A 27,224-nucleotide genomic window follows, 5' to 3' on the forward strand; every position below is an offset into this window, starting at 1 on the left:
TAGAAAATTTCGCATCAACAGGTACAACCGTTTCTTAGGAAACTGTTATTTACAGACAGATCGGCGGACTCAGACAGTGAACCGATTTGAATTAGATCTTGCTTTCCATAAAGCCTTGAAAAACTGGTCACCTAACAGCAATTTTTATCCATAAGATTCTACCCCAATAGGGTCAGTTTGGAGTTGGTTTCAAGTCCAATTAGAAAACCAATATTTGATGATAAGAAACGATGTGTGATTCCAATGGTTGACATGAAGTAGGTATAATGCCGTGGAAGGAGAACTGGAATGCAGTCAACGACATGGTAGGGCGGATTCAGTGCAGGTTAAAAGAACCAGAGGAGTCGAGAAAGGCGCGGTTTCGAAAGCAATCGATGGGCGAAGCGAGAGGATAAAGCCATGTCGACTCCGCAACGAAATACTTCGAGGTGGTCCGCGGGGAAGACGTCAAGAGTTAGGAGGTGGTTTTAGTGGATCAAAATCCCACACGCTGAAACATGTATACCAGTGTCTTTGGAAGATATCCACCTTCGAGAAAAAAAATAAGTATAATGCCATGAACAACATACTTCAAGAGTTCAAGGCTCATCTCAGGGCATAGATATTGTGGAGAAAACACTGAATTTTTATAACAAAGGGAAACGCATGCATGCATGCAACCAACAATGACTTTCCATGACAATGTAAAAAGGCGAATAATTCGCTGATTTAGACTTTGTTTTCAAAGCAACAAGAGGTCTGGGACGCAATCCGAATCAAGAACACAATGCATTTCGTTTAATTTCTTTTATTGATTACAAATAAGTAAATGACGTCTGACTCATACCGACAGCCACGAGCGTTACTAAATTCCTACTTTAATTGGCACCGCTTTGCGATGGCTGTTGTTGTTGCTGTTGCTGAGGTGGCTGCGGTTGCGCATTCAGCTGGGCTGCACTTTGTGGATTTTCTTCCTCCTCATCGTACAAATCCTCAAAGCTGTTGAAGAAATCCGAATGAACGTGTTTTTCATTGGTCGCCAAGTCCATCAGAATTCCTGTCGAACCACCCGCCTGGAAATGTAAAATGTTAATTACCAGAAGTACACGTCAATGCACAACAGCGTCAGATAAGCTAATTGACCCCGGCAATGCTGTTTTGTTAGAAATGTTAGTGAAAACCCACCAAACTAACTTCTTCCAAATCCATGAAGCCGGCTCCCTCGGGGAACATCTCGTCGGCGACAAGTGTTGGTTTCATATCGAGTGTATGTGATTGATCCGTTTTGATTTCCGAAATGAATTGATAAAATTTTCAAAAACAGACTGATAACGTTGTCCTTGGAACTCACAGGCAGATATCTAATGAGATTTGCATGAAACGCGTGCACCTATTGTTTGTACACAAAAGTCAGCAGTGAACAATGACTAGGATGACAAGTCTCAATGACAGTTATATAAATTGCGCAAATGTCATGATTGTTATTGTTGTAGTTTAGAGTTCGATGTGCAGAGGCGCTGGAGATGTTGTAAAGATGAGGAAAATTATGGAATTTACATGAAAATTCGGCTATTTTAAAGCATTAATTCTTTTGGTATATTCTCATTTTAATGTACCAAAATAAGCCCTGTCAATTAAGTAATATTTTCACTCTTTCATTTCTCCATTTCCAATATGCATTGCATTGACCATACGCCATCTGCTTCTGACTATCAAACTCACGGCGCATTTTCGAAAATGGCCATCGTACAGAATTCAGATGTCTCCGTCGTAAAATCCGAAACGCGAATAAAAATAGAATGAAGAGTGTTCTAAATTTTACCTAAGCATATTCGCAAGAAGTGTTCTCGTAACTCATGAAATAAGTGTACGTTGACCGTTTGAGTTTTCCTGTCGGTTGAAGCGGGCATCGAATAAGATTGTTTGAAAGTTCCGACCCAAAAGTGAAGTCCGGGAATGTCGTGGAGTCGGGATCGAATCAAATTGCCGCGATGTGACGTAAAAAACGTCTTGGCCACTGGTTAAAATCGGCGATTTCCTGCACCCTGTGTTTAGTTTCGCTTTTCTGATATAAAATGTCAGCGCGGCTGAGTGATACCCACGGCGATTTATGATGGAAAAAGCAGGCAATGTTTGAATAATCGATCAATGGAAAATTGCTTAGAAATCGCGGAGTTGTCCATTCAGTTCATGTGGCCCTTCTGTGTGTTTTGTCCGCAACCGAATAGACGGCATACGAAATGAGCGAAATAAATTCAATTAAAATTCTCTCCGGTCATGCAATGAGAAAAAAACGATAAAATCTTGGCTACAAAAAGAAGTAAATTACTTGCGGCAAAATAACAAAAAAATTGGATTCGATCAAAAGATATACTCACACCGACGCACCTCAGACGTTCCCACACTCAGCCGACCCCGTCGGGACACGAGTAAAAGTGACATTTCCTCACATCTACACCCACATCGGACCCCAAACCAGCCCCAAACTTGTCCGCACACACGTTCGCTGGGTCGCTCGCTCTCTTTCGCTCCCGCTCACTCGGTCCCATTTGATTACTATTCGAACTCGAACATAAACAATGACAAAGGATTGGCTGTGACCCGCGAACAATTGTCCCGCAGAGCCCTGGAAAACTTTCTCGTGCGGCACGGGAAAAGCCTTCGGAAAGTTTGGAGCAATTCAAACAGAAAGTGAAACGGATTCCGGCCCTCAATGGAAATATGCGCGAATTCCGATCGGACCCTGGCCTCAAGTTGAAAATACTGCGTGACAAGGAAGGGTTTTTCGGCGACGGCAAGTTCAGGTATTCGCTAAGAGAATCGTCTCAATTTTCCTCGGTGGCATGGCGAGTGTGCCCGCTGGAAGCAGAATAAATAAAACAATCAACCGCTCGCCGTCACAAGTCACGATTTATGTGCTATCGCGTAGCAGGGAAATGTGGGTTTGTTGCTGTTCGCGCGAATGTTCCCTCGGCGCTTTGTCTTGTGCACCATTATTGCTTTGTGGAGTATCTGAACGCGAATACAAAAAGTAAAACGAGAAACACTCAGATGTTGGCGGTGTGCAATTGTACCTAGTGGAATATCGAGTAGCCCCGCCGACGAGCACTGCTAGAGCCCTTTCCGTGACGTGAATCCGGACAACCAGACATTCTGTTGGTGATCGACTGTGGTAGCTCAATCGTGGAGCTTGTCCAGCTGGAAATATTCTTGTTGCCCTCCTCGGACCTGTTGGTCGATATCCATGCCCGATAGTGATCCCGTTTTTCATCAGAGCGCGACTATTTGGACATCAGCTGCAGTTACAATTGGAACCGTCTTGTGGAATAACGAGATGTGCGGCTCATGAATTGCATGCTACCACGTAAGTTGTCTTTTTAATTTTGATTTCCTTCCAGATCTTAAATAACTCTACCAACTCTAAATAAATTCCCATCACGCTTCGACCAGAAGCGAGTGTGTCCACTTTGTGACTGCACAAAAGGCGGATACTGCTGCTGCCCCAACTATTGAATATTTGAACATAAAAAAACTCATATTGTTGGGATATAATTACCAGCCTCTAATCATATTGCCAACGGTGCCCCAACCTCCTTTGCACAAGTGCTGGACACTGCCCCAGAACATTTGTAGAGGTTTCATCACTCTCCCCACAGAATCTACAGAGAGTGTCCACAGATTAATCCGGAGGCTTTTCTTGGTGTCTGTCGCGCACTTTCGGGCCCCTTGAGCACCCTGGACTGTTTCATTTCTGGTTAGTTTGCCCAGTAAAGTTCCCTCAGCCATTCCTCTTCGTTTTTTTAGGGTAGTAATCCGTGTCCAACTTCAAGTAAAGCGGCAACGCTGCTCCTTTCTTGGCCAGCTCGTCCAGGACACATTGAGCAAGCCTATCGTGTTGAGTCTGTCAAGCCATTCTCATACCAGTTTGAAATTTACTGGGTTGGACCTAAGTGCCTTAACAGCCGCTGCACTGTCGGTTAGTTAGTTTAGTTAACTGGGGGGAGCCGCAGCTCCGAGCACTCAGGCCGTTATTAGGCCCATTGTACTATACCCGTAAGTTGCCTATTCAATGGCTTCCCGCCTACGGTGTTCGCAGGCTTTAGCGAATCTGAGAACATTCTCAAGAGGCAGAGAGTGTGCAGATTCTTCATTGAAGAAAACCTTGCCAAGGTGTCTTCGTCTGAGATCTGAGGATGCCGGGCAGCTGCATAAAAAGTGCAGGGCTGTCTCCTCCTCACATTGGCTGCACACAGCCGAAACCACTACCCCAATCTTTTCCATATGGTAGTTTAAGGGGCAGTGTCCCGTCAAAAGCCCTACTAGGGTTTTCATGTCCCACTTCTTAAGGGACAACAAAAATGCCGCTCTAGTGACCCTAGGCTCCTTCACAAGGATTTTCGCTTGCCGGCAAGAGCCCAAATTTCTCCACTCGGTTGCGTGAATCCTTGCAATTTCACCCTTCAGAGTAGACTTGACAGTAGATGGTCGGATTCCAAGAGCTGGTTCTGGCCCCACCATTGTGGATCCAGACCCTCGGCGAGCCAGTCTGTCAGTCATCAGGAATGTTTCGGTCAGTCGATCAAGTTTCAGCAGCACCTGATGACAACTCCACACCAACTGGCTTGATATGTTGTTGCCATTTAGTGCTGATAATGCCGCCCGACTGTCGGAACAGATTCGAATGGTGCGACCCCTCCATTTTTGTAGGAGACATTCTTCTGCTGCCAATAAAATGGCATATATCTCCGCCTGGAATATGGTCGTCATTTTTCCGAGAGGTCGGGCCAGTTCTATAATCGGATTCTCCGAGAACACGCCTGCACCCGATCCATCCTCCGTGATTGACCCGTCGGTGAAGATTATTATGTCTGTAATATGAAAAGACTCATGGCCACTTGTCGACCATTCTTCTCTTTCGGTGATTACGACAGTATATGTCTTTTCAAAGACGAATCTGGAAACCATATGATCGGTCGGCACCAGGGCTACCGGATGTTTTTCAAGGAATTTCCAGATAGACGCATGCCCGTTGGATTGGCCGCCTTTCAACGCCCCAATGGTATCCAGCCTATATGCGTCGTTGGCCGCTTTCCGTTTCACCTCCAAGTGAATGGGGGGTAAATTTAGGATAGCTTCAAGTGCCACAGTCGGCGTAGTACTCATTGCTCCAGTAATACTTAGGCAACCAAGTCTCTGAATCTGCGTTAGTAGCTTCCTGCTGTTAGCAAAGTTCAGTCTTGGCCACCAGACGATGCATGCATACATCAAAATGGGTTTTATTATGGATGTATACATCCAATATATCCGTTTAGGTGAAAGTCCCCAGGTCTTACCTATCGCATTCCTACAGCACCAGAGCAATCTGCAGGATTTCTGGTATTGTTCCTGGATATGATGCTTCCACGTTAACTTGGAGTCGAAATGTACGCCTAAGTACTTGACTGTTTGTGCCAGCTGGATTTCCGCCCCTGCTAAGGTGGGTAGCGTATAGCTGCCCCACCTTACGTTCCTAGTGAACATAACTAGTCCAGTCTTCCTAGCGTTCACCGTGAGTCCATTGCGGAGGCACCAACTGTGGATTTCATGCAGTGTTGCCTTCAAGCGGTCGCATACTGTGTCCGCAAACTTGCCGGTAATTATTACGGCTAGGTCGTCCGCAAATGCTTGCGCGAAGTCTTTTTTGTCCTCCAGGAGCCACAGCAGGGTATCCATCATCAAGAGAGAACCCCTCCCTGTGGGGAGCCCCTGAGACATCCTGCTTCAATAGACTTCTGGCCGACCGATATGTGGATTTTTCTCCACTCTAGCATGTGAAGGATCCAACTGATTAGCAGCGGTTCGATTCCATGCTGTCTTGCCGCATCACAAATTGCCGCAAATGAGCCATAATTGAAGGCACCTTCGATGTCCATGAATGCGCCTGAGGCGTATTCTTTTTCGGACATCGCCTTTTCAATTTTTGCCGTAAGTTCATGGAGTGCTGTCTCCGTGGATTTGCCTTTCTGGTAGGCGTGTTGCCTATGGTGAAGTGGCCATTTAGGAATGTATGTATCCCTTATGAACCGATCTACTAGTCTTTCTAGTCCTTTTAGCAGAAAGGATGTTAGGCTGATCGGTCGAAAGCTTTTTGCGTCTGTGTAGGTGGGTTTTCCTGGTTTGGGAATGAACAACACCTTCACATCCCGCCATTTAATTGGAATATAAGCGTGTGCTAGGCATGCACGATATATATGCCGAATGTGTAGACCCAGGGCATCCATTCCTTCTATTACTAGCGCAGGGATGATGCCATCCAGACCTGCAGACTTGTATCTATGGGACGAGTTAAATGCCCATTTCACTCGCTCCAGTGATACTACTTTGCATGCCAGATTCCAGTCTCTCGGTTGAGGGCTGTATGCACCTGTTGGCCCCGAGATTAGATTTTGGATGCTGCCTGGGAAGTGTACTTCAAGCAAATGATTTGCCGTTTCTTCATCGCTTTCTGTGTACTTCCCATTCTATAAACGTAAATAACCCAGTTTATGGCTACGTTCTTTGACCAGAATCCGCTTCAGCTTTGAGGTTGCCTCAAGAGAATTAGTCTCTTCGCAAAAGCTTCTCCAAGAGGATCTTATGCTCTTCTTTAGAGCCTTCTGTGCCTCTTTATAGCGATTCCAGCTAGTGCTTGATTCACCCTGCAGAGCACGATTAAGGAGCATCCTTGTCGTTCTCCTCTGTTTTGCCAAATCCGAGTTCCACCATGGTGTTTTACCCTTCTTTGGCATCTTGAGTGGACAGCTTTCTTCGAAAGCTTCTCTCATGCTAGTTGTGATCATCTGGGTTGTCTTCTCAATTCCAGCAATGGATTTGATGCGCTTCCCAGGGATCGTGACTCGGGCGCTCAATTCTGTTTGATACATTATCCAATCTGTCTTCCTCGGATTCCGAAATGGAGTGGACGGAGGTGGATCCATGCCCATAACGAAATCAATGCGTTTGTGATCCGAGAGTGTGATATCGTTTGATACTCTCCACTCTCCGATCAGAGCCGCGATGTCAGGAGATGCCACCGTGATGTCGATGACCTCTCGCCTGACCACGTTGAAGAAAGTGGGTTCATTACCCACATTTAGGATCTGCAAATCGGTTCCTACTAGATACTCCAGTAGTTTCGATCCTCTTGCATTGATGTTCGAACTTCCCCAGCATATGTGGTGAGCGTTGACATCACATCCTGCTATTACTCCCATGCCTCTACTTTTGGCATATTGGATAGCTCTGATGAATGTTCCACTGGGAACGTCTTCTACGTCGTAGGGGAAATATGCAGAGCACCATAGTATCTCTTTATCTCCCTGTTGACTTTTTATGGTTAGCTTAGCCGATGTGGTGTCGCCATCACATAGGTCGGTAACCAGGTTAGCCTGGAAGTCTTTGGAGACTACCATGCAGGTGCGGGGTCGACCGCTTCCATTGGCATACAACAGGTCAGCATGTTGGAAGTTTAGGCCCCTGACTGCCCCACCAACAACCTACGGTTCTTGTATGAAGTATATAAATGTCTTGCAGCTATTGATCCGACGACTGATAAGTGCAGTCGCCGCTTTACAATGCTGCACTGTCGGTTAGAATAGCAGTCCCTTTCGAGATTATTTCCCCCGGAATATGCTATTATGCTTGCTGATTGGTTGAAAGTATGTCTTCCTTGCACCAATGAACCCGCCTTAAAGGGCAGTATAGGTCCCAGGGCGAAACGTGGATTGGTACCCATGAAGGGGCATAAAACCAAACCCTGTCTCCACCTGCACATTGTGACCGCTAGGAGCTCTTTCTTAACGAAAAGATGCAGGCGGAGGTGGATGAATGTGAGTCTCCGGCGCCTAAAAACGAAACAAATTGTGCCAACTGGGGGGTTGAGCAGGGCTGACAACCCTACACGGAAAACCCAAGTTACCAAGCCACAGAAGGAGCCTCGGACAGGATGGAATTTAAAACGACGAACCCGGCAACGGTCAAAGGGTAGTATAGGTCTCAGGGCGAAACGTGAGTTGGTACCCACGATGGAGCATGAAACCTGGGAAACGCCTGCTGAACTAATACCAATAGCTCTACTACCAAACCCTATCTCCACCTCCACGTGGTGATCGCTGGGAGTTCTTTCTGAATGAAAAATTGCATACGAAGAAGGATGAAGGCGAGTCTCCCGCGCCTAAAAACGGGACAAATTGTACCAACTGGTCCTCCAGGTTGGGGGTTGGGTAGGGCTGGGACGGAAAAGCGAAGTTACGAAGCCACAACAGTAGCCTCGTACTGGACGGATAATACAACGATGAATCTGGCAAAGACAAAGTAATAACAATTTGCCACAACAATTCACCACGTGTTGAACACCGTCACCTTTCAATCTGTATGAATGTCAGAACATATAGGGGGGCGAATATAGACTCGGGTCACTGTCTCGTTGACATGATGCCCCGGGCTCGCATAACAACACTAACTAGTTTCCCCTCTGGTAATCAAGTGAGAGTTAACACTGAAGCCATCCACAAGACAGCCTGTAACACTTATAAAGGGAAAATGGATGCACCAATAACCCCAGTCAACAGAGTTTCTGAAGACGAAGCATCGATAAATGATCTTTACAACCCCCTGAAGAACGCTATCAATGATACGGCCACAAACATACTTGGTTCCAGCCGCAAAAAAGTCGAAACGGCTGGTTCGACGATGAATGTAAGCTAGCAATAGAACGGAAGAATGCTGCATATCGGATAATGTTGTATTCCTACTTATCACAAACTCTGTCGAGCGGAGAAGCGACTTCACAGACAAAAGGAAGCCTGGGACCAAGAGGTCTACGAACTTGGAAAGTGTAGGGAGCAATCGCATCAGGCGCGGAAGTTTTACCAACAATTCGACAGGATAAAACCTTGTACACCACTATGCTCATCCTGTAGAGACAAAGAGTGAAATCCAATCACGAACCGTATAGGGATTTTGGAGCGATGAACTGCTCAACAATGAAAATATCAGTGAGTTGGAAGTCCTGTCAACTGAAAATACCGGAAAAATGTTGCCACCACCAAGCATGGAAAAAACATTTCCTGCAATTCATCGGGTTAAATATAAATTATAAATCGTCAGGAGTCGATGAAATTACAGCCGGTTAAATATGGAGGCGACCAACTACACCAAGCGGTTCATCAACTGATGTTAGGTGTAGGACAGCGAATCAATGTCTGACGACTGGCACCGAGGCATTATCTGCTCCATACATAACCCCATTTTATAGTATTTGCCTTTGTATTCGGTTACATTTTCCTCCTGCCTGGTTGGAGGACGTAGGTAATGGAATGTGATATCGTTCCTTGAACATCCTAGACTACGTTGGTGAGCGCTGCCTAGTTTCTCTCCGAATCATGAACTTTGGTCAATTGGCTCTGGATTTGAAGAAAGTAAGGAGGATTGGTCTAAAAATAAACACCAACAACCTTGGTTCTCATCATCATCACCAATGGCGCAACAACCGGTAACCGGTCTAGGACTGCCTTAATAACGAACTGCAGACGTCCTGGTTTTTCGACGAGGTCCACCAATTCGATATCCCTAAAAGCTGTCTGGCGTCCTGACCTACACCATCGCTCCATCTCCAGCAGGGTCTGCCTCGTTTTCGTTTCCTACCATAGATATTGTCCTTATAAACTTTCCGGGTTGGATCATCCTCATCTATACGGATTAAGTGACTCACCCACCGTAACCTATTGAGCCGGATTTTATCCACAACTTGACGGTTATGGTATCGCTCATAGATTTCGTCGTTGAGTAGGCTACGGAATCGTCGATCCTCATGTAGGGACGCAAAAATTCTTCGGAGGATTGTTCCCTCGAACGCGGCCAAGAGTTTGCAATTTTTTTGCTAAGAACCCAAGTTTCCGAGGAATACATGAGCACTGGCAAGATCATTGTCTTGCACAGTACGAGCTTTGATTCTATGGTGAGACGCTTCGAGCGGAACAGTTTTTGTAAGCTGAAATAGGTTTGTTGGCAGCCAACAACCGTGCGCGTATTTCATCATCGTAGCTGTTATCGGTTGTGATTTTCGACCCTAGATAGGAGAAATTATCAACGGGCTCAAAGTTGTATTCTCCTATCTTTATTCTTCCCGTTTGACCAGTGCGGTTTGATCTTGTTGGTTGGTTGGTCTTCGGTGCTGATGTTTCCACCATATATTTTGTCTTGCCTTCATTGATGTGCAGCCCAAGATCTCGCGCCAATCGGCGCCTGCTCAATCTGTATGAAGGCAGTTTGTACGCCTCGGGTGGTTCTTCCCATGATGTTGATATCGTCAGCATAGGCCAGTAGTTGGGTGGATTTAAAGAGGATCGTACCTCTTGCATTTACCTCAGCATCATGGATCACTTTCTCGAGGGCCGAGTTAAAGAGGACGGTCTTGAGAGTGATCCTGCTGCTTTTATCTTGCCTCGCACATTGGTCAGAGTCAGCCTGGTCAGTCTTATCAATTTTTACCCTGGCTATGCTATCATAGGCGGCTTTAAAGTCGATGAAAAGATGGTGCAACTGATGGCCGTATTCCAACAGCCTTTCCATCGCTTGCCGTTCTGGTCTGTTGTTGATTTGCCTGGAGTGAAGCCTCTTTGGTATGGGTAAATGATGTTGTGGTCGTATGGGGCTATCCGGCCTAGCAAGATAGCGGAGAATATCTTATAGATGGTACTCAGCAATGTGATACCTCTATAATTGCTGCCATCGCTCATGAGAATTTTCGATGAAAAATCCTCCTTCTCTTCTTTGAGATTCAGGATGGCTTGAGCGTAGGTTAGACGCATTTGGCGGTCAACAGCTAACAGCTGATGCACTGTCTGCAGTTTGTAAGAGAACATCTTCAAATCTTCCAGCAAAATTCTGCGTAGGGGCCGCCGCCTAATGCCCAATTGCGTGGCAGGTCGTCTGGCCGATGTTCCGGAGCTCTGGGGCCGGCCAGCCTTGGGAACATCTCGGGTTTTCCCAGTCTGTTCAAGGCGAGAGGCCAAACGCCGCAGTGTTTCTCCAGTTGGTGTCGGACAGTCAGGAAATCTACGACGAAGTTCACGCTGCACCAACAGAACCAACGAATTTTTACGCAAAAAAATGCAAACAATTATTCCGCGTTCTTGCGGAGTAAACCGATTCCTGGCTTATCAATTAGTATTCTGCATTGCGTGTTTACTTCACAAATGTCAAAACCGAATTGACAATTAGCGCTATTTGCAAAGGTTATAGTGTTTTCCAACAGAGTAATTACTTTGCCCCCACCTTGTACTAGCCGAAATTTTCTTCGTTAGAAGTGGCTCTAAAGGCTGAGCAGAGGTTTCAGCTGATGTCACCATCATTTGGATGTAAATCCATTTATTTAATGAGCACTTTAGACCTATTCATGTGAACTTGTATATTGTGGTACGTCTCGGCTTTAATCCTTGATCATTTGTAGACTAGTGATTTTTACAAAAGGAGTTTGGAAGGTGGCATCTGGCACTTACGTAGAAAGCCTACCATCTCTTCTTCAGCTGAAGTATGTTGGTTTGTCATTGCGTTATCGTCCTTTGGATGAGTTTAATGGGTCCTCGTTGCAGTTAGCAAGCGCATTGAGGTCCCCGGCTCCTAATTTATTTGCTTCGTTGTCTAGAAACTTTAATAGTTTAGAAATTTCTTGCTAGAAAAAGATAAGTATATGTTAGATCTGGTGGGGGGAATGTACAGAGGCTCTCCTGTATTCAGAATTAGGTTTTCGTTCTTGCGATGAGAGTGTCGAAATCGGTTGTGAACCAATGCGATGCGTACTCCGCAAAAATATTCTTTTCTATGCTACATAAATCTTGTTAAGCAAAGTATAACTCCATTCTCTTTTATTTGGCGTGAAATTTTAGACACTGAGTTGTAGGATCTTCACCATAGTGTTCTAATCCAAAAAACATCACCTTCTATGTGAATTTTATCAGCTGACCTTTGAAGTTCTGTGGATTTTGTCATTAGATTTGTTGGTGGTTCAATCAAGTTCAAGGACCCGGGCACTTTTTCTTTCTGAAATGAAAAATATTAGTTTTGATATTGGTATAATCTATCCCTGTAAGCCCGTAATTACGGGTCAGTTTTATCTTTGTATAGGGGATGAGATCTATTTTGTTTTTGGGACTTCTCGTATTTAGTCTTAAATAACTCACGATTTGGGATTACGTTCAAATTTTGCTCTCGGAAAACGATAGCTATTCAGAGTGAAATTATACGGTGTTTCCAACGATTAATTAATTGAAATAATACAACTTGTTGTTTCTTTTTCGTTGGTGTGGGTATTTATTCTTGCAAATACCGATATTTCGGGAACCACTTGTTCCCTTCATCAGTGCAAACAAGACTTGTTTGCACTGATGAAGGGAACAAGTGGTTCCCGAAATATCGGTATTTGCAAGAATAAATACCCACACCAACGAAAAAGAAACAACAAGTTGTATTATTTCAACGATAGCTAGATTCTCTTAAAAGGTAACGGCGCTAAGCCACGGGTCAAGTTGCTTATAACTTGGGAACCAATCGTACTAGACGATGATTCGCTTGGGCTTCCATCAGAATATCTAATCAGATTGAGGATATTACAATCAACGCCGCTCACTTCTGTCTCGAGAGATATAACTTAATAGTCTCGTTGCCTTCACTTTCATATTGCATCCGCGTCTACTCGAGGGGCAGACAGCTTGGGCTCAACATACGCTCTTGTGATCTGGCCTTAGTTCGGCATTGGAAGGACTATCTTGTTAAACAGATAACAAATATCTTGAACAGGGTGCTAGAGTATATTGATGTGCACTGGACTGCCATCGAATGTGCTTTTATTTTTATAAATCAAGTTGCTCAATACGTGTCGTCAGGGTACTCTAGGAACTGGCTGCGGTAACGTGGTGATGGTAAATCGCGGAAGAACTGGAAGTCGCAGTCGAAAGGTGAATATTAAAAAAAGTGGCGACAATTTCGTTGCTCCCGATGCATGAAATGGAAATCACTACCTTAGAATTACCGACGAGGGGTCCGTCCTAGAAACCGAGAGCAATGACAACCACATACTTGTGTGAAGATATAGCCTCATAATGGAAAGGCTATCATCATTTACTAATTATTCATACAAATTCCTTAAAAGCTGGTGAAAACGCCAATCTTCGATGCCAAAGTTGTGAACAGAAAAGCAAATCTAAATAGAGGAATCTTCTTACAAAAGCCCACCTAGAATGAGAAGTTAGAAAGATTTTGAAACAAAGATATTGAATGATTTAATAAGTTTCTTTTTTGCTATCTGTCGAAAATGTTGTTCAGTTGATTTGACTTTATTTATATCGGGTTTTCCCTCGATGGGAGCATTGTGGTTGTGATATCAGACATTAGAGAACTTCATCTTCAAACAGATTGGTATTGGTTGGTTTGAAGGCTTTAAATATTTCTCTCTATCACAAATGCGACGCTTTTTAAGGTTTTGTGTAAAGCAATCCATATTGGATCAGGGCCTTGAAGTGTGTTAGAGCACTTCATTCAAAACCGTAACGATACACTACAGTACACTGAGGAGGCAATGTGGTCAGCACTGCGAGATTATTACCCTAATTTGACTCAGATTCTCATTCACAGCTGAGTCAACAAAACCTTATTAAAATCGGTTGTCTGTCTGCTCGTCCGTCACACGCTTTTTCTCGGAGACCGTTATACCGATTGTCACCAAATTTGGTGGAAAGATGGGAACTGTGAACGCTCACGCATATAGTGAGTTACATCCTTTTACGTCGAATTTAATTTTTTTTTTCACCAAACATAGTCATGTCGGGTATCCAATGAAAGGTCTCGGTTAGTACTTCCCGAAGCCGGTCTTAGTTTTGAGATTTGTTGAAAAGATGGGAGACGGGGACTCGAAAATTATCATCTTTTTAACGGATCCATTCTCAGAAACTACCCAACCGAAAAATCTGAAAAAAATCAAGAGGCTGCCACTATATGGTGCCTAGAATCCGAAATACTCTCCATATCTATATCCTTTCAAATGAAGCTAGTAAACACCCTTCTGTTCATCCAATAACCATGAAATGCAGCAATATAGGCTATAATATAGAGCATGATCCTGTCAAGTTTGGTGGAAATCTCACCATTCTTAACAAAGTTATAATCGGTCAAAGTTGCCGCTTCTTTGCAAATTTAAGACTTTGAATGTTAATATCACTTGAAAGCGGATATTTTCACATAATATATGCATATATTACGTGCTACGTACTAATAGAGCAGATGCAAACTCACATGTATTTATAAAAGGAATACACAAAACCTTTCATAGCGTCCAGCTTCCGGTTTCCTGCCTTGTTCGTTCTTTGTCGCTGGTAAAAATCGTGCGGGATTCGTGATCAGTAACTTTGTCCCAAATAATTTTTTTTTTGGGATGCGAGAATATTGATGTTATTACGGGACATCTGAAGGAGTTTCTGCAGGGTACTCGTACGATAGAGGAACCAGACCGACCAAGATCCAAAAGGGAAGTCCAATGAACTGCTCATCCAAGATACCAATCAGCTTATGAGAATCAGCGCTTCACTGGGATTCTCAATTGTATAACATCCGGTGAGGTTCCAACTCTTGTGGGAACCCACCGTCACATGTGAATGCGGACTGTTCTTCCAAACAGAATCGAATTCATCTTTGTGGAACTTACTCGGGGCATTTTCATTTTTCTTTGTCCGGTTCGGTAACAGGACCGGCTCCTCGACAGAGGCTTTCAAATCATCATTCAGTGGTCGGCCTTTTAGTTATTTCCTATCGCCTTCGATACTCAGACCAATTTTAGCTAGTGAGTACTCGTCAGCGCGAATTACATGATACCATCGAAGACATCTTTTTTGCAACTTTTCCACGATGAATGTCACCCCATATCGATCGAGGATGTTTTCATTTTGAATGGCCCAATGCAACATTTTCGTCTCCATTATCGCGCGTCGGATAGCGTTCGATTTGAGAGATTCATTTTTACGTCCCAGGAGAGGCAGTCTGTAGACTTATGTAAACTTCCCCCGGAATTACCTCCCTCAGCCCTTCCAAAAAGTGTGTTTTAGTTAACAAGGTCTTCTCTCAAGTACTGCATAAGTGTTGGATTTCAAATTTTCAATCATTTCTACCATATACATATTAAAACCTGACTTTTTTTTTATATATTTTAGCAAAATCAACTTACTTTGCAATGGACTGTGATGTATCACCGGACCGTGGATCCGATCATACCATTCTGCTAGCAACTCATGAAATTGTATCGTCCGATGACTACCAATCATCACCCGATTCAATTCATCACCACCACCATCATCATCATCAAATACACAACTACTCCTTGCATCCGCAGAGCATTTCAAACGATGATGACGATGAAGATGATGTCATATTCGATATTGATCAACCGCCACCTCTGCTTCAGGTTGAAGAGGATCGGGATCCTTTAGCGTTAGACGACGCGGCCGAAGAAGAGTTGCTGCGTCTTCAAAGTCCGCCAAAATTAGATATTAATCCGCCTTTGAGCATATTAAAACAGCAACATGTTCCTCGTATCAACGCAAAAACGCTGGCGTTGGACATTAAGGAGAAGACGACGACCTCTCCTACCTCGGACAGCAGTACGAAGACGTCGTCGCAAACGCAAGCAGCGAAACCACGGAAACCTGCATCCACCATGCGAGAGGTTTTAGCATCGTTACCGGGATTCAGTGTGAAACCACGCCGTCGCTCGAACAAGAAAATGTCGACAGCTGCACAAATTGAACAAACGAAAAATGGAAAAATCGACCTAGAAACACCAGACTCGATTTTGGTTAGCACAAATCTCCGAGCGCTCTTGAACAAGCAAACGTTCTCGCTCCTACCTCCTCTATTTCAACATAGTTTAGTTCAACTATTGCCTAGTGTGGACCGACCGCCCGCAATTGATGGCGATTCGGCACAGATTCGGTTGAATGCGTCCGCTCTCAATAATGAATTTTTCGCTAGGGCATGTTTGGATTGGCGTGAACGCCTAGCCGGGGGTGAATTGACCCCGGAAAATCAAAATAAGTTAAAAACAGAGGCTGAACGGGAAATGAGTAAACTCGACCCATGGAAGTTGAAGCATTTCGAACCGATTTGGGGTGATAAAAGCTATAGGTCTAAGAAAATAAGTAGTGATAGTAATAGTGATGATCGGCCCACAATAGGTGGAGCCGATGCGACGCATACATCGACGACGACGTCGACGACAATCAATTCTTCGAATTCAGTAGTAACACCAACGAACGAACCCGCCCCGGCTCCCCCACCTACACCAGAAACGCCTTTATCACAAGGTTCTTCGGGATCTTCCGTAATAGTTGAATGTTCAGACGTCCCATCTTCATCGACGCGAACAAGCCTTAGTCCTTGCAGACCCCTAATGACTGCCTCTTCGATGTCAAACTCATCGCCCGATACAAACGTGGCCGAAATTACCATTTCAAGTTCGAACTCGTCCACAAGTTCAGTGGAAATTATTGAAGAATATCAACAAGAAGATGAAAACAGGCTGGAGGTGAGCGACGTATCCGTTCATGATGAAGCGGTGGAAATTCCTTCTCAAGTAAATATTAGTGCAATAAAAAGTGAATGTAAAAGTGGAAGGGATTCGGTTATGGACGTTATGATCACGTCGTCTCCTAAGCAAATTGATTCGGAAGTTGAGGAGGTGGAAATTTCCTCAGAAATTGAAAACAGTCTGGACCAGGGACAAGAAAAAGATCAAAGTCAAAATGAAGATTTAAAATATTTGCACGACGATAATGGTTTGGTTTTGTATGAAATTGAGGTGGACATGGCTGATATTAATGATGCAAGTCAGAGTGAGGAGAATTCGACGGGGTCACAACGAGCGGAAAAACGTGCATCGAGCCCTGAAGATCGGGAAAGCAAACACATGAAACTTAATGAAATGGTGGAATGGGAAGAAGTAGATAGTCAACAGCCACCATGTGTCGATAATGTTAGCAATACGGTTGATGAGGTAAGTTCAATTGCTTGATATCCGGTAACAAGAGAGGACAAAAAGAATAATAACAAAGTCATCTTTGATTTTCTCAATTTTATTAGTAAGTTAAATATTGAAAATACTCGCTGAAAGTTAAAATTGCGCTTTCAGCTTATTCCTGACGGCGAAATTCCTATGACGGCCGCCGAAATGGAAGTCTTCAGTACATTCACAAGCAACTCAAATTCAAACTCACTAAGTGATTGCAGTAATCAAAGCATTTCTGAAGTGATAGTGGAAGATGACAAGCTGGCGTTGCCTCCGGATGTTGATGAGTCTTTGATAGCAGAGGCAGATGACAACATCTTAATTGACGAAGTGTCACTGCCTCCTTCACCATTGCTGGAGAGCGTAGTATATGCCGATGACCAGAGCTCACTGTCACCAGCTGAACTACCCAAAGACGTTGATGACAATGAGGAGCTTGTCAGTACGACTGTCGATGAAGTTGTGATGTCGCCAATGCCTATGCCTATATTACACGAAGAAATTCAACAGGACGAGTCGAATTCTCTCCTTGAGCCTTACATCGAGATAGACCCTTCGACGGAAGACCTAGCCGAAATTGAAACTCCAATATTTGAATCTCAGTCACAAACTATGGAAATTAGTGAAATTATGCAGAGCCAACAACCTAGGGTCTCATCAATATCCGATTCTCAATATCTACATGCGATACAACGGCCACCTTCATCTAGCAGTCCGACAATATATCGTCTAGCGCTGTCGCCTTCAACACAGCTAAAGGTCATTTCAACCGGCAAAGTAGAAAATGTGCCGGAAGTGTCTCGGCCGCAAGCAACTATAGTGAAAATTCCTGTTAGCTCAACTAGTTCGACCCAAACAACAGTTGCCTCGACTTCGATTCAGTCTGTGAACGCGCTCAATGCATTGGTGGGCTCAAATGGTAGGGGTCGACGTGCAACAAGTAACTTACCGCCGGGCGCTGTGAATCTCGAACGAAGTTATCAAATCTGTCAAGCTGTAATACAGAACAGTCCAAATCGACATCAGCTGAAAGCACAGTTGAAACCTCCACCATTTATTGTCAATTCGAATAGCGGTAGTACGTCGGGAGTAGGAACGAGTAATTCGGTTTTATCAACACCGACAACGCTTAAAGTAGAAAATCAACTTTTAGGAGCTAATAATCCGCCAGTTGTTTATAAGGTAAAGAACGTTAAATTGTGCTAAGGTAGAAAAATAGGGTAGCAACTTTGTGTAGATAAATCGTTTATTGTCAAGTATAAAAGGGTGGCAGAGCTTCACTGAAATGAGTGTCCTTTCGCTTCTATTGCAAGCACCCAGTTGGATGCTCTGACTGTTTGTTAATTGCTAGATTTGTCTCAACAGTTTATAACACATTCCTAATTTCAGGTCATCACTGCTCCCCGACTAGGATTCCCCCGTAAGAAAATCGTACATCGACAATTCTCATCACCAACAATAGTTCGCCATTTGTATACGACCGATACCAATCTTTCCAATGTTCCGCAAACAGGAACAACGACAGCAACGACGGTGCCGTTGCGAGTGCAACAGCAGTACCAATCTCAGCAGCCGCTGCAGCAACACCATCAAACCACAACCGTGGCGTTGTCGACCGCCCAACAGCAATTTGGACAATACGTTTTAATACAACGCGCCAATTTGGCAACAAGTGATAACCAAGTTCCAAGAGCTTCTAGTGCTCCACCGGCACAAAGTCAAGTATGTCATGAAAGATAGCCGGATGGCCCTTTTGAGGTCTTTTTCAATATTGATATAGAAATGTGATTCGATATTTTTTCCGTATATGTAGCAGCAAATTCAAGGAATGAATGGATTGCTAAACAATAATAGCACTAGTATAAGAATGCGTCCAGCGTCGGCGTCTGTGGATGTCGAAATGCCAAATGATGACGCGGTGCAGGACGTTTATGTGATTGAAACTAGTTCAGGATTAAATGCTATTACAACGAAAACAACAAATCATGGTAGGTCCTTTTTTACATTTTCATTATTCAATTACTCTTTCTCTAGATTCCCAAGGGCATTATATCTACTGTACTGACTCATTTATTCTCTAAATTTCTCGAGAAAAATATGAAGATGTAATGGCATATTTTCTGATTAAAAATTCTGCAGGTTTTCGGAGCAAATTCCCGTATACTGGTGCTAGAGCTAACGTGAAACTTACATCATAGGTGCTTAATTATCTTTGTGTCTCGCTTGAGTTTTTCGAGAAAAAGCATATTAATTCCCAAATGTTATCATCGTTGAGTCTCGAAGAAAGCTCGGTCGAATTTAGGAGTCAAAGAGATTTGATTTTTGATCCTTCTTCTTTGTCTTGCCAACAGTTGATGTTAAAATACTTAAGTTTATGCTACATTTTGCGAATTGCGTCTATGGAAATGGACCATTCTCAAAAATCTTCCAAGTTGATCCAAGGGAGCTGGTTTCTCAAACCCGAGAAGTGATGTTACTCGTTTCGCTAGCGGACTTGGGTCGTGTTCTTCGGGCAGGTAACTAAAGTAGATTATAGTTTATGCCCCAAAGGCACGCTGTAACGTTAATGTGAAAGCCAAATTCTTGGAGATAATTCGTAGGAGTAGGAGTAATGCTCCTCTGGCGTCTGATAACCAAGCGATCGTATATTTATGCAAAGCAAAGTGAATCCTCATTGGGTAATGTCTGGGCCTGAAATGCTTGTTCTACATCACAAAGGCCAAATGCCATTACTTGGAGCTCGAAAAAGTAAGGGGAAACGATGAGCTCTGCTTTCGGAATATCCGTTGACGCAATGCTTTTGTGAGGACTAAACTTAAATAACTTTGCAGCCTCTCAACTTGCGATATCATGCCGGAGTAAACCATTCGTCATCAACGGCGCAACAACCGATGTTCTTAGTAAAGAACTCCTAAACATTCCAGTTTTATGCCGAAGTCCACCAGAAATTATTGAAACAACAGCTCTCAGGAAGCTGAGCTGTCTAAAAGCGGGACAACTCGGTTAGTTTCACTACTACTGAGAGTTGAACCATTTGCATAGTTGCCTGCATTTCCGTGCTTTCTTTCGCGCCAGAGAACACTTCTGTTTTCCACTCTGTAGCCTCCTGCTGTCACGGCGACATGATAGTGTAAAATGTCACGTCCTACATCGAGGTAAACTTTCTGAGGAACTTAAGGCTTAAGTTTCCGACGGAAGGATATTCTGTCACCGATACTAATCCTTTTCATGATCAGCATACGGAGCCTTGGAGGGTTTAAATGGACAATGGCATCTTTTCATAAACCCCCCGACTACTCTGATATCAGACTAGATTCAGATTTGGAGAAAAAGGTGAACAAAATCAAAGTGAAGATAAATAGCAACAACCTGCATCAATGGGCAAAGTATTGAGGGTGCTGATCAATTTGTCTATTTTGGTATCGAAGTAACTAGACGTATTAACGGTGCTAGATTTGGCTGTTGTCATAAAATCAGGAAATGCAGATACATTAACATCAAGTTAAAATTGTTCTACACCAAAGTTCTCGCTGTGGTATTATATGAAAATATAAATAGAAAGCGGCAACCATTGTTACTCTCAAGCTCCAAGCCTTTGTTAACACCTGTCTCGAGAATATCTCGTATGAAGTACTTGGCCGGCGCACAGGCCAGCTGCCTGTGGACGTGCTGATGAGAATTCGGAAGTGACAGTGGATAGGTCCCATATTAATAAAAGGCGACAACTCCATTGCTGATTATTCCCTACAATAAGACCTATCCCAGAGTGGCCGATCCACAGAACAATTGAGAAAAAGTGCGAGCTTCTCGGGCAGACCCGGAGAGTTCTGCAGTACAACTCACCGAACTGGCAGTGACGATGTGTAGGTGTGACTGACGCGCTATGTCCCGTTTTGGGGACAGTGACCCTCTTATATATTTGGAAAGTTTCGGACATCAGGAATGCAATCGGCGGTCTTTACCAGTTTGTCGAGGTCGGTGTCTTTTGCAAAAACCGTGAACTTTTGTCGCGCATACTCGGCAGAACTGCTCTATGCAAAAAGTTTGTAGGATGGTTGTGTTCACCCAAGAGCCGGTCTAATATCTCAGATCTTGCAGGTAGTGAGAGGGGTTTTTTAAAGGATCTCCTACTTCCTCCAATCGAGTTTCTTCCTATTCTTTGGAGGGAGGGGTTTGACTGTCTCATGTAGAACTTTCTCTGGCATATGTTTAACGTTGGGAAGACATAGTTGAATTCGTATTCGAATCCTTGCCTACCTATGTTGTTGAAGGTCATCTCAACTTGAGAGGATCAAAAGTCAAAAGCAGAAATCTTCCCGGTAGAAGGTTGCAAATTGCCTGCTTGCACTTCGACCTTATCGATTTCTTCCATCTTTATTCCCTCCATGGAATAGGGTGATTGATGAGCACCAAATTTTTTAGTAGGATTACTACTGGATTCATATATACCCAAGCCATCTGAATAACTATTACCAACAGCGTGTTTTTTGCCTGTTGACTTCGTGACGGAGTTCCTTTTTCACTCTCTCTTGTATTCTGCGGATCTAAGGATCCATCTTTGCGTTTTAGACGCTGTTTGATGTAATGACGAAGTTTCGTTTTGGACGCCGATGCATCGCAAGCTACAGTAGTAGTATCATAATTAAGTTCACTAGCTTCAGTTGTAGTTGTGCTATTCAGTACCGGGTCTTGTGGCTCGTTAACCCCTCTTGAGAGAACTTCGACAAATTTGTCCTAACTGGTAGGTACTTGCCGGACATCAGCTTGAAGGAAATGTACTGGGGATCACTGCCCATGGACTTTCTTAGTACACTTCATCGTTGCTCCACTGACATTAAAGACTGCACAGCAAAGGGCTCGTCAAGGATAGTGTCATCTGTAATATTTGTGTGCACCGAAAATCTGTCTGGGACATTCGCTCTGAGGTGAACGCTGAGAAAGTCACATTCGTACAAGGAACATAAACGTAGCCATCTCCTCGACTAAAACTCCACACTCGGAAGTTGACCAGCCAGATGATAAACTCTTGTCTCAGTACTACTTGCTGAAAAGCAACGTCAGCTCTTTTTTCTTGTACCATCTACCCATCAGATCGCTTACAGAATGTGATCATGGCGCTTGGCTTTTCACTTTTTGAAACCGCTCAGAACTAGAGAAATGAGCCACATTTTCTATCTACAGACCGTGATCCTTGCAACGAACACAGCATTTTTTCTGCGGCACAAATCTTCACAAAGTGCTCCTGTCCTGCCCTAATTGTCGAAGTGTTACCAATATTTAGCACAATGCAAACACCGGCTTTATGGTCTTAGGCCCAGCGCTTAAAGTTGCGCATTCATCTTATCTTACAGATCATCTACCCCATTATTTATTTTCCCGCAGTGAAGAAGTTGAACATCTCAGAGACTGTTACAATGATTACTTTTATGTCTCCGGATCTACAGATGTGACTTCCAATTTGAGGTAGCTAACATCTGGATAACCCTTTATATCGCTTCCTCTACCTTTTCTTTAATCCCGAGACAGTCGAGATCCCCTATTTTGTAGGGTTCTTGGTTGGAAACTACTGCTTTCGTGCCTAGGATGTTCTGGACTGTTTCGCAGAACATATTTTGTTTGTCAGTCTTTCATTCAAATTCGAAAAATATACCGTCGGTTTGAGTCCGCCAAAGAGATTTGAGGTTTATTCCCTTCTGGTTTGGCATTGTTGTGAATTTCTCGAAAGACTTCTGTGAAAGATCTTCCGTCATTCGGCTTGATGGGAAGGGCCTCTAACCACCGTCCTTCTCATTCTCTTTAGCGCTGTTGACGATGTAGCTGGCTTAGACGTTGCTCGATTGGTTTGGTATCCCGTATCTTAGTTGTCCGGATAGCTGAGTGGTTAGAGCAAAAGACTTTCGAACGGAAGGTCGCGGTTCCAATCTCACTGTTGGCAATGAAATTTGTATCGTGATTTGACGCAGCACCCTCAGATGAAGGCACAGATAAGGTGGTATGCCATGCTTCCATGACTGTCACCAAACATTTTATTAGTTTCGGATCAATGCGATAAACACGTAGGACATCGATTAACTAGGTATGCGAAACGCTGTCGAAAGACTTGGCATAGTCGATATAGTTACTAAATTGGTTTCTTTGGCCTCTAGTTGCTTGTCCTACAACTACCGAGTCGATAATGAGTTGCTTCTTGCAACCTCTTGAACTGACTCGGCAGCCCTTCTACTCCTCAGGACAGAACGTTGTTGGACATTATGAATTTGCAGAAGGTTGATAAACTAGTAATCGGTCGTGTCTTCGGGGTCCTGTATCGTGTCCTTTTTAGGGATAAGGTTGGTAATCCCCGCAGTGAGGATGGGTGGAAATTCCTCCGGCTGACTCATGACCTGATTCATACTGTGTGCCAACCGACCATGTATACTGATGAACCTTTTATACCAGAAGTTCTGCACCCAATCCCGACCTGGGTCCCTCCACTTCTTCGAGGTGTTTATGACTCGTCGAACCTCCTTTTCGGTAACATCCGCAAAATCCATGCCAAGCGTAGCGGCATAATGAGTTTGGCGATCCACTCAGCATACTCAGTATGTTGGGCGGGTAACCCCACAATTCCACCCCAATATTCTTTCGCTTCCTGCACCGAAAACTGTACTGTCTCGTTGAGTGATCTGAAAAAGCTCCGCTGGTTCCTTGCGTAAGTAGCATTCTGGACACGTCCAGAGTAACTTTTGCAACCGACTGCATACGACAGAGAGCTTCTGCTTTATTGTATCCAGAATTTCAAGGATGTCTCATTGGGAATGGCATCGTTCCTGTAAACCCTCTGCACTTTACTCTTCCTCGATCCGTTTGCATTGCCAGAGCTGAATTGTGTAATCCTAGCAACTTTCTGCCTTAGTGAGTCCCACTGAGCTTCGAGGCGAATTTTCCATGTTGGATCTCTCCAGTCACTCAAATCAATAACGCGAAAGCGAATCTTCTGACCGTACAATCTGACAGCCGTAATTGCTCCACAATACACAAGTGATTATAGTTGCAGTAGCGACATATCAGCACATAGTCGAGATGCAATCTTATCATTGATTTGAGGTAGAATTCTCGGAGTTGCTGGAGATGCAGAGCCTGGGAATACCTGGTCTATGCAAAGGATCCATTTCCGAAAATTCTATACGCGCTCTTTGGAGTTCGTCCCGAACCTCAGCGGAGACTTCAGCCGGACGGTGAAGGACAGTGTTTTGACGAGTATTAAAATCTCAAGCCGAACAGGTTCCCTGATGGCAGCCGAGATTGTGTCGCTGCGAATAATGAAACGGTACTGGTCTACGACTCGGTGTAAAGTCACGTGCGCGAATTGCGGGAAGCGCTCGATAAATCTCTGATACAACAAGGGGCAGTATGATGTTATACTCGCCCCCACCATTATTTCATAGTAGAAGCGGATGATAATGAGGTTCATATCCTCAGTCCATTTCATCCGCCGCGTAAGCCAGCCTGCTGAAGTGGTCGTCACAGACTGCGACGAAACAGTTGCAGCAAGCGGAGCAATGCTGATCTTGGCGCCTAGACGTCGAACCGCCCTATGATTAGCGGTTTCGACGCTATGCTGTCTATTACAGGAGCTCGACTCAGTTAGCAAGTCAGACCACTCGCGCCGGTTATCCATACCAGACCTCAAATTTCTGCAGTTTCTGCACTTTCCTCGCCTACTCCCTGAGACGCTGTGGTAACTTATAGCCATTCAGACTGAAGCTATCTATCCCTCCTCCGAACACAACCAGGCTTGGCCTCGGCTATGGCGGAGTTTATTTTATCTTAGTTACAAGAAGTGGTGTATTTCCGTTCCTTCTAAAAATTTGCAGTCGCCTCAAATTATCAAATCCTTATGCGAATTTGTGTCCAGAGCTGGGATCAGGCGCTAGTAACAAGTCCATCTTAACTGAGCCTGCATTGCCTGCGTAATGGTAACATAGCCTTATGAAATTGTTATCGGGACGGAGGCACCCATTAGCAGGAGACGTCTCTCTAAGGTATTAAAAGAAAAGAATGCTACAGGTGTTAGCTCAAACGTAACCTCTCCAAACCCTTTGCCAATCATAACTCCGTCCCATGCCGGATCGTCATCGTCGCCGCTCACGTTAGTTCACCGCCAGACTGATTATTGGTTTTCCGAGGCTACCAATTGAAAGGCATGAGTCGACGTAGTTTGGAAATAAACAAAGATCATTACCCCCAGAGCTTTGGTCAAACAATGTAGAATTTTCGGATGAACTCGTCATTGTTAAGCTTAATTTTGAGGTAATAAACGCAACAATTTTGACCCATCAACTGACCAGGGTTCATCCCAATGGTGGCTATCCGTTGGCCATTAGAATAACCTTCGGTGATAAGCTCCGTTTTGTCAACCACTCTTCTGATTTGAGCTCGAACAAGGCGTCCTAATATTTTTGCACATCCTGATTATTTGAATTATGTTACTCGCCTTCGGATTTTCAATCTTGCTTATCTGCAATTTCGTGTAATACACGCAAGGCAGAGCATTTCGGGAAGTCCTTCGCGGAACCCAGAATTCTTTTACCCCTCCCCCCTTTGGCTGCTTTTCATATATTCGATTTTGGGCATAAGTTATGCTTTTTACTTTCTCCAAAGAAACTAAATAGCTATCAATATTTATCAGCAATTAACAACCACAACTGCCTTTCCTATTCCAGGCCTGACATACAATGGTGATGTGAGCAGCACGAATTCAGCCCATCAGCTGCAACACCAGCATCGTCACCATCATCCTTCAAATCAACAAGCATTCAACAAACGTGTGACTGGCGAGAATACTCCCCCGAACTGCTCTTGTTCGCTGAACGCAATGGTAGTCTGTCAACAGTGCGGCGCATACTGTCAGGATGACTGCATCGGTTCATCAAAGTTATGTGTGGCATGCACCATAAGATGAATCCACCTAAACATGTTATACCCTACATAATACCCAAAAATACTGTCTAAAACTTTGCACATTAATCACTATGTGCACTGAAATATGAAATGAATTTGCCTTTCCATGTGTTAATGGAAGCGCGAAAAAGTGTAATATCTTTAAAAAGTAAAATAAATATAAATACAATTAAATAAACCAGAAATACTGACATTTGGATTGTGCCCATCTGGGTTACGATCTAAGTCGATGGAATAAAGTTGTGAAGTAATTTGTAAGTGATCTTAATGAAAATGAATTTCAAACGAATATAAAACTGGACGACAAAATATTTAAATAATTCTAAAGTCTGAAATTTAATTAATATTCAATCCTTTTATATAAATACATAGAAAAACCGAATGAAAACAAATGTAAAATGAAAAAAAGAGGTCAACGACTCTACACAAAAAGTAAACAATACTATTCAATTACGAATTTTTATAATTCTCTCACTTCATGTGTTTCCTGCTCCTTTGTTTCCCCCCTCTCCACATGGAACCGTTTTACAAGAAAGATATATTTTGCACTTTTTCGTCTTTAGTTAGAGGTTAAATATTAAATCTAATTTTTGTATATATTACTTAAGCATACTAGTTGTAGCTGTTAAACTTAAGTCCAGAGTAATTAGTGTTTAGCGAAAGTATCTCTAAAATACTATGCAGCTAGTTCGTAAGTAAGAAATTAAACCCTAAAGAACCATAAGCTTGTACATAGTTTACACACTCATCTAATACGCAAGAATGATTATGAAAAGAAGAGATTTTATGTATTCGAGATATATGAGAAACTAAAGTTCTATTATTTCTTATTTACTTGTTTAAATGCGAACTACTTTGCTAGGTAATTAATTTTTCTTTAATTATCGTCTTTGTTTTTAGTGAGACAAACGTTTTTTTTACAATATCTGATAATAATTATTTTGTATAAGTGGAATAAAGTAAAAGTGAATCAATGGATAAACAAGTCGCAAGTGTTTAGAAACCAATAATTGGATATTTGAAATACAAGAGTAAAAAAAAAATGGAAAAATAAAATATAGCGAAAGATAAAACTGCTGTTATGTAGACTCCCACAAAATTTAAATGATTTCAAAAGTAAAAGCCGTAAATGCCGACTATATACCTTCGAAAGAAAGAAGAAATCAACAAATTCATGAAAAAATTAATCAGTTTTGAAAAGTATTTGACAAATTAAAGTGAAATGAAAAAAAAA

At 43.3% G+C, this 27,224-nt stretch overlaps 2 protein-coding genes across 4 annotated transcripts; one reads left to right on the top strand and one right to left on the bottom strand.

Moving 5' to 3' along the window:
• Positions 1-771: 771 nt before the first annotated feature.
• On the bottom strand, positions 772-1,437 carry LOC119653800 (COP9 signalosome complex subunit 9). Of its 2 annotated transcripts, none has more exons than XM_038058816.1 (2): positions 1,174-1,437; positions 772-1,052 (listed from the first exon to the last, which is right to left on the bottom strand). In XM_038058816.1, the coding sequence occupies exons 1-2, from the start codon at positions 1,237-1,239 to the stop codon at positions 858-860; spliced, it is 261 nt and encodes an 86-aa protein (XP_037914744.1). In that variant the 5' UTR covers positions 1,240-1,437; the 3' UTR covers positions 772-857. The 2 variants fall into 2 exon arrangements, with proteins under 2 accessions (XP_037914744.1, XP_037914743.1); XM_038058815.1 differs by having other exon boundaries at positions 1,165-1,430.
• A 209-nt stretch (positions 1,438-1,646) lies between these two features.
• LOC119653799 (polycomb protein Asx-like) lies at positions 1,647-27,224 on the top strand. Of its 2 annotated transcripts, none has more exons than XM_038058814.1 (6): positions 1,647-3,343; positions 15,198-17,035; positions 17,171-18,229; positions 18,437-18,769; positions 18,864-19,035; positions 25,753-27,224. In XM_038058814.1, exons 1-6 carry the CDS (start codon positions 3,325-3,327, stop codon positions 25,989-25,991), a joined length of 3,660 nt encoding a protein of 1,219 aa, XP_037914742.1. In that variant the 5' UTR covers positions 1,647-3,324; the 3' UTR covers positions 25,992-27,224. The 2 variants fall into 2 exon arrangements, with proteins under 2 accessions (XP_037914742.1, XP_037914741.1); XM_038058813.1 differs by having other exon boundaries at positions 1,650-3,343; positions 18,861-19,035.

Source organism: Hermetia illucens, chromosome 4 (assembly GCF_905115235.1).
Source record: "Hermetia illucens chromosome 4, iHerIll2.2.curated.20191125, whole genome shotgun sequence".
Lineage (NCBI taxonomy): Eukaryota > Metazoa > Arthropoda > Insecta > Diptera > Stratiomyidae > Hermetia > Hermetia illucens.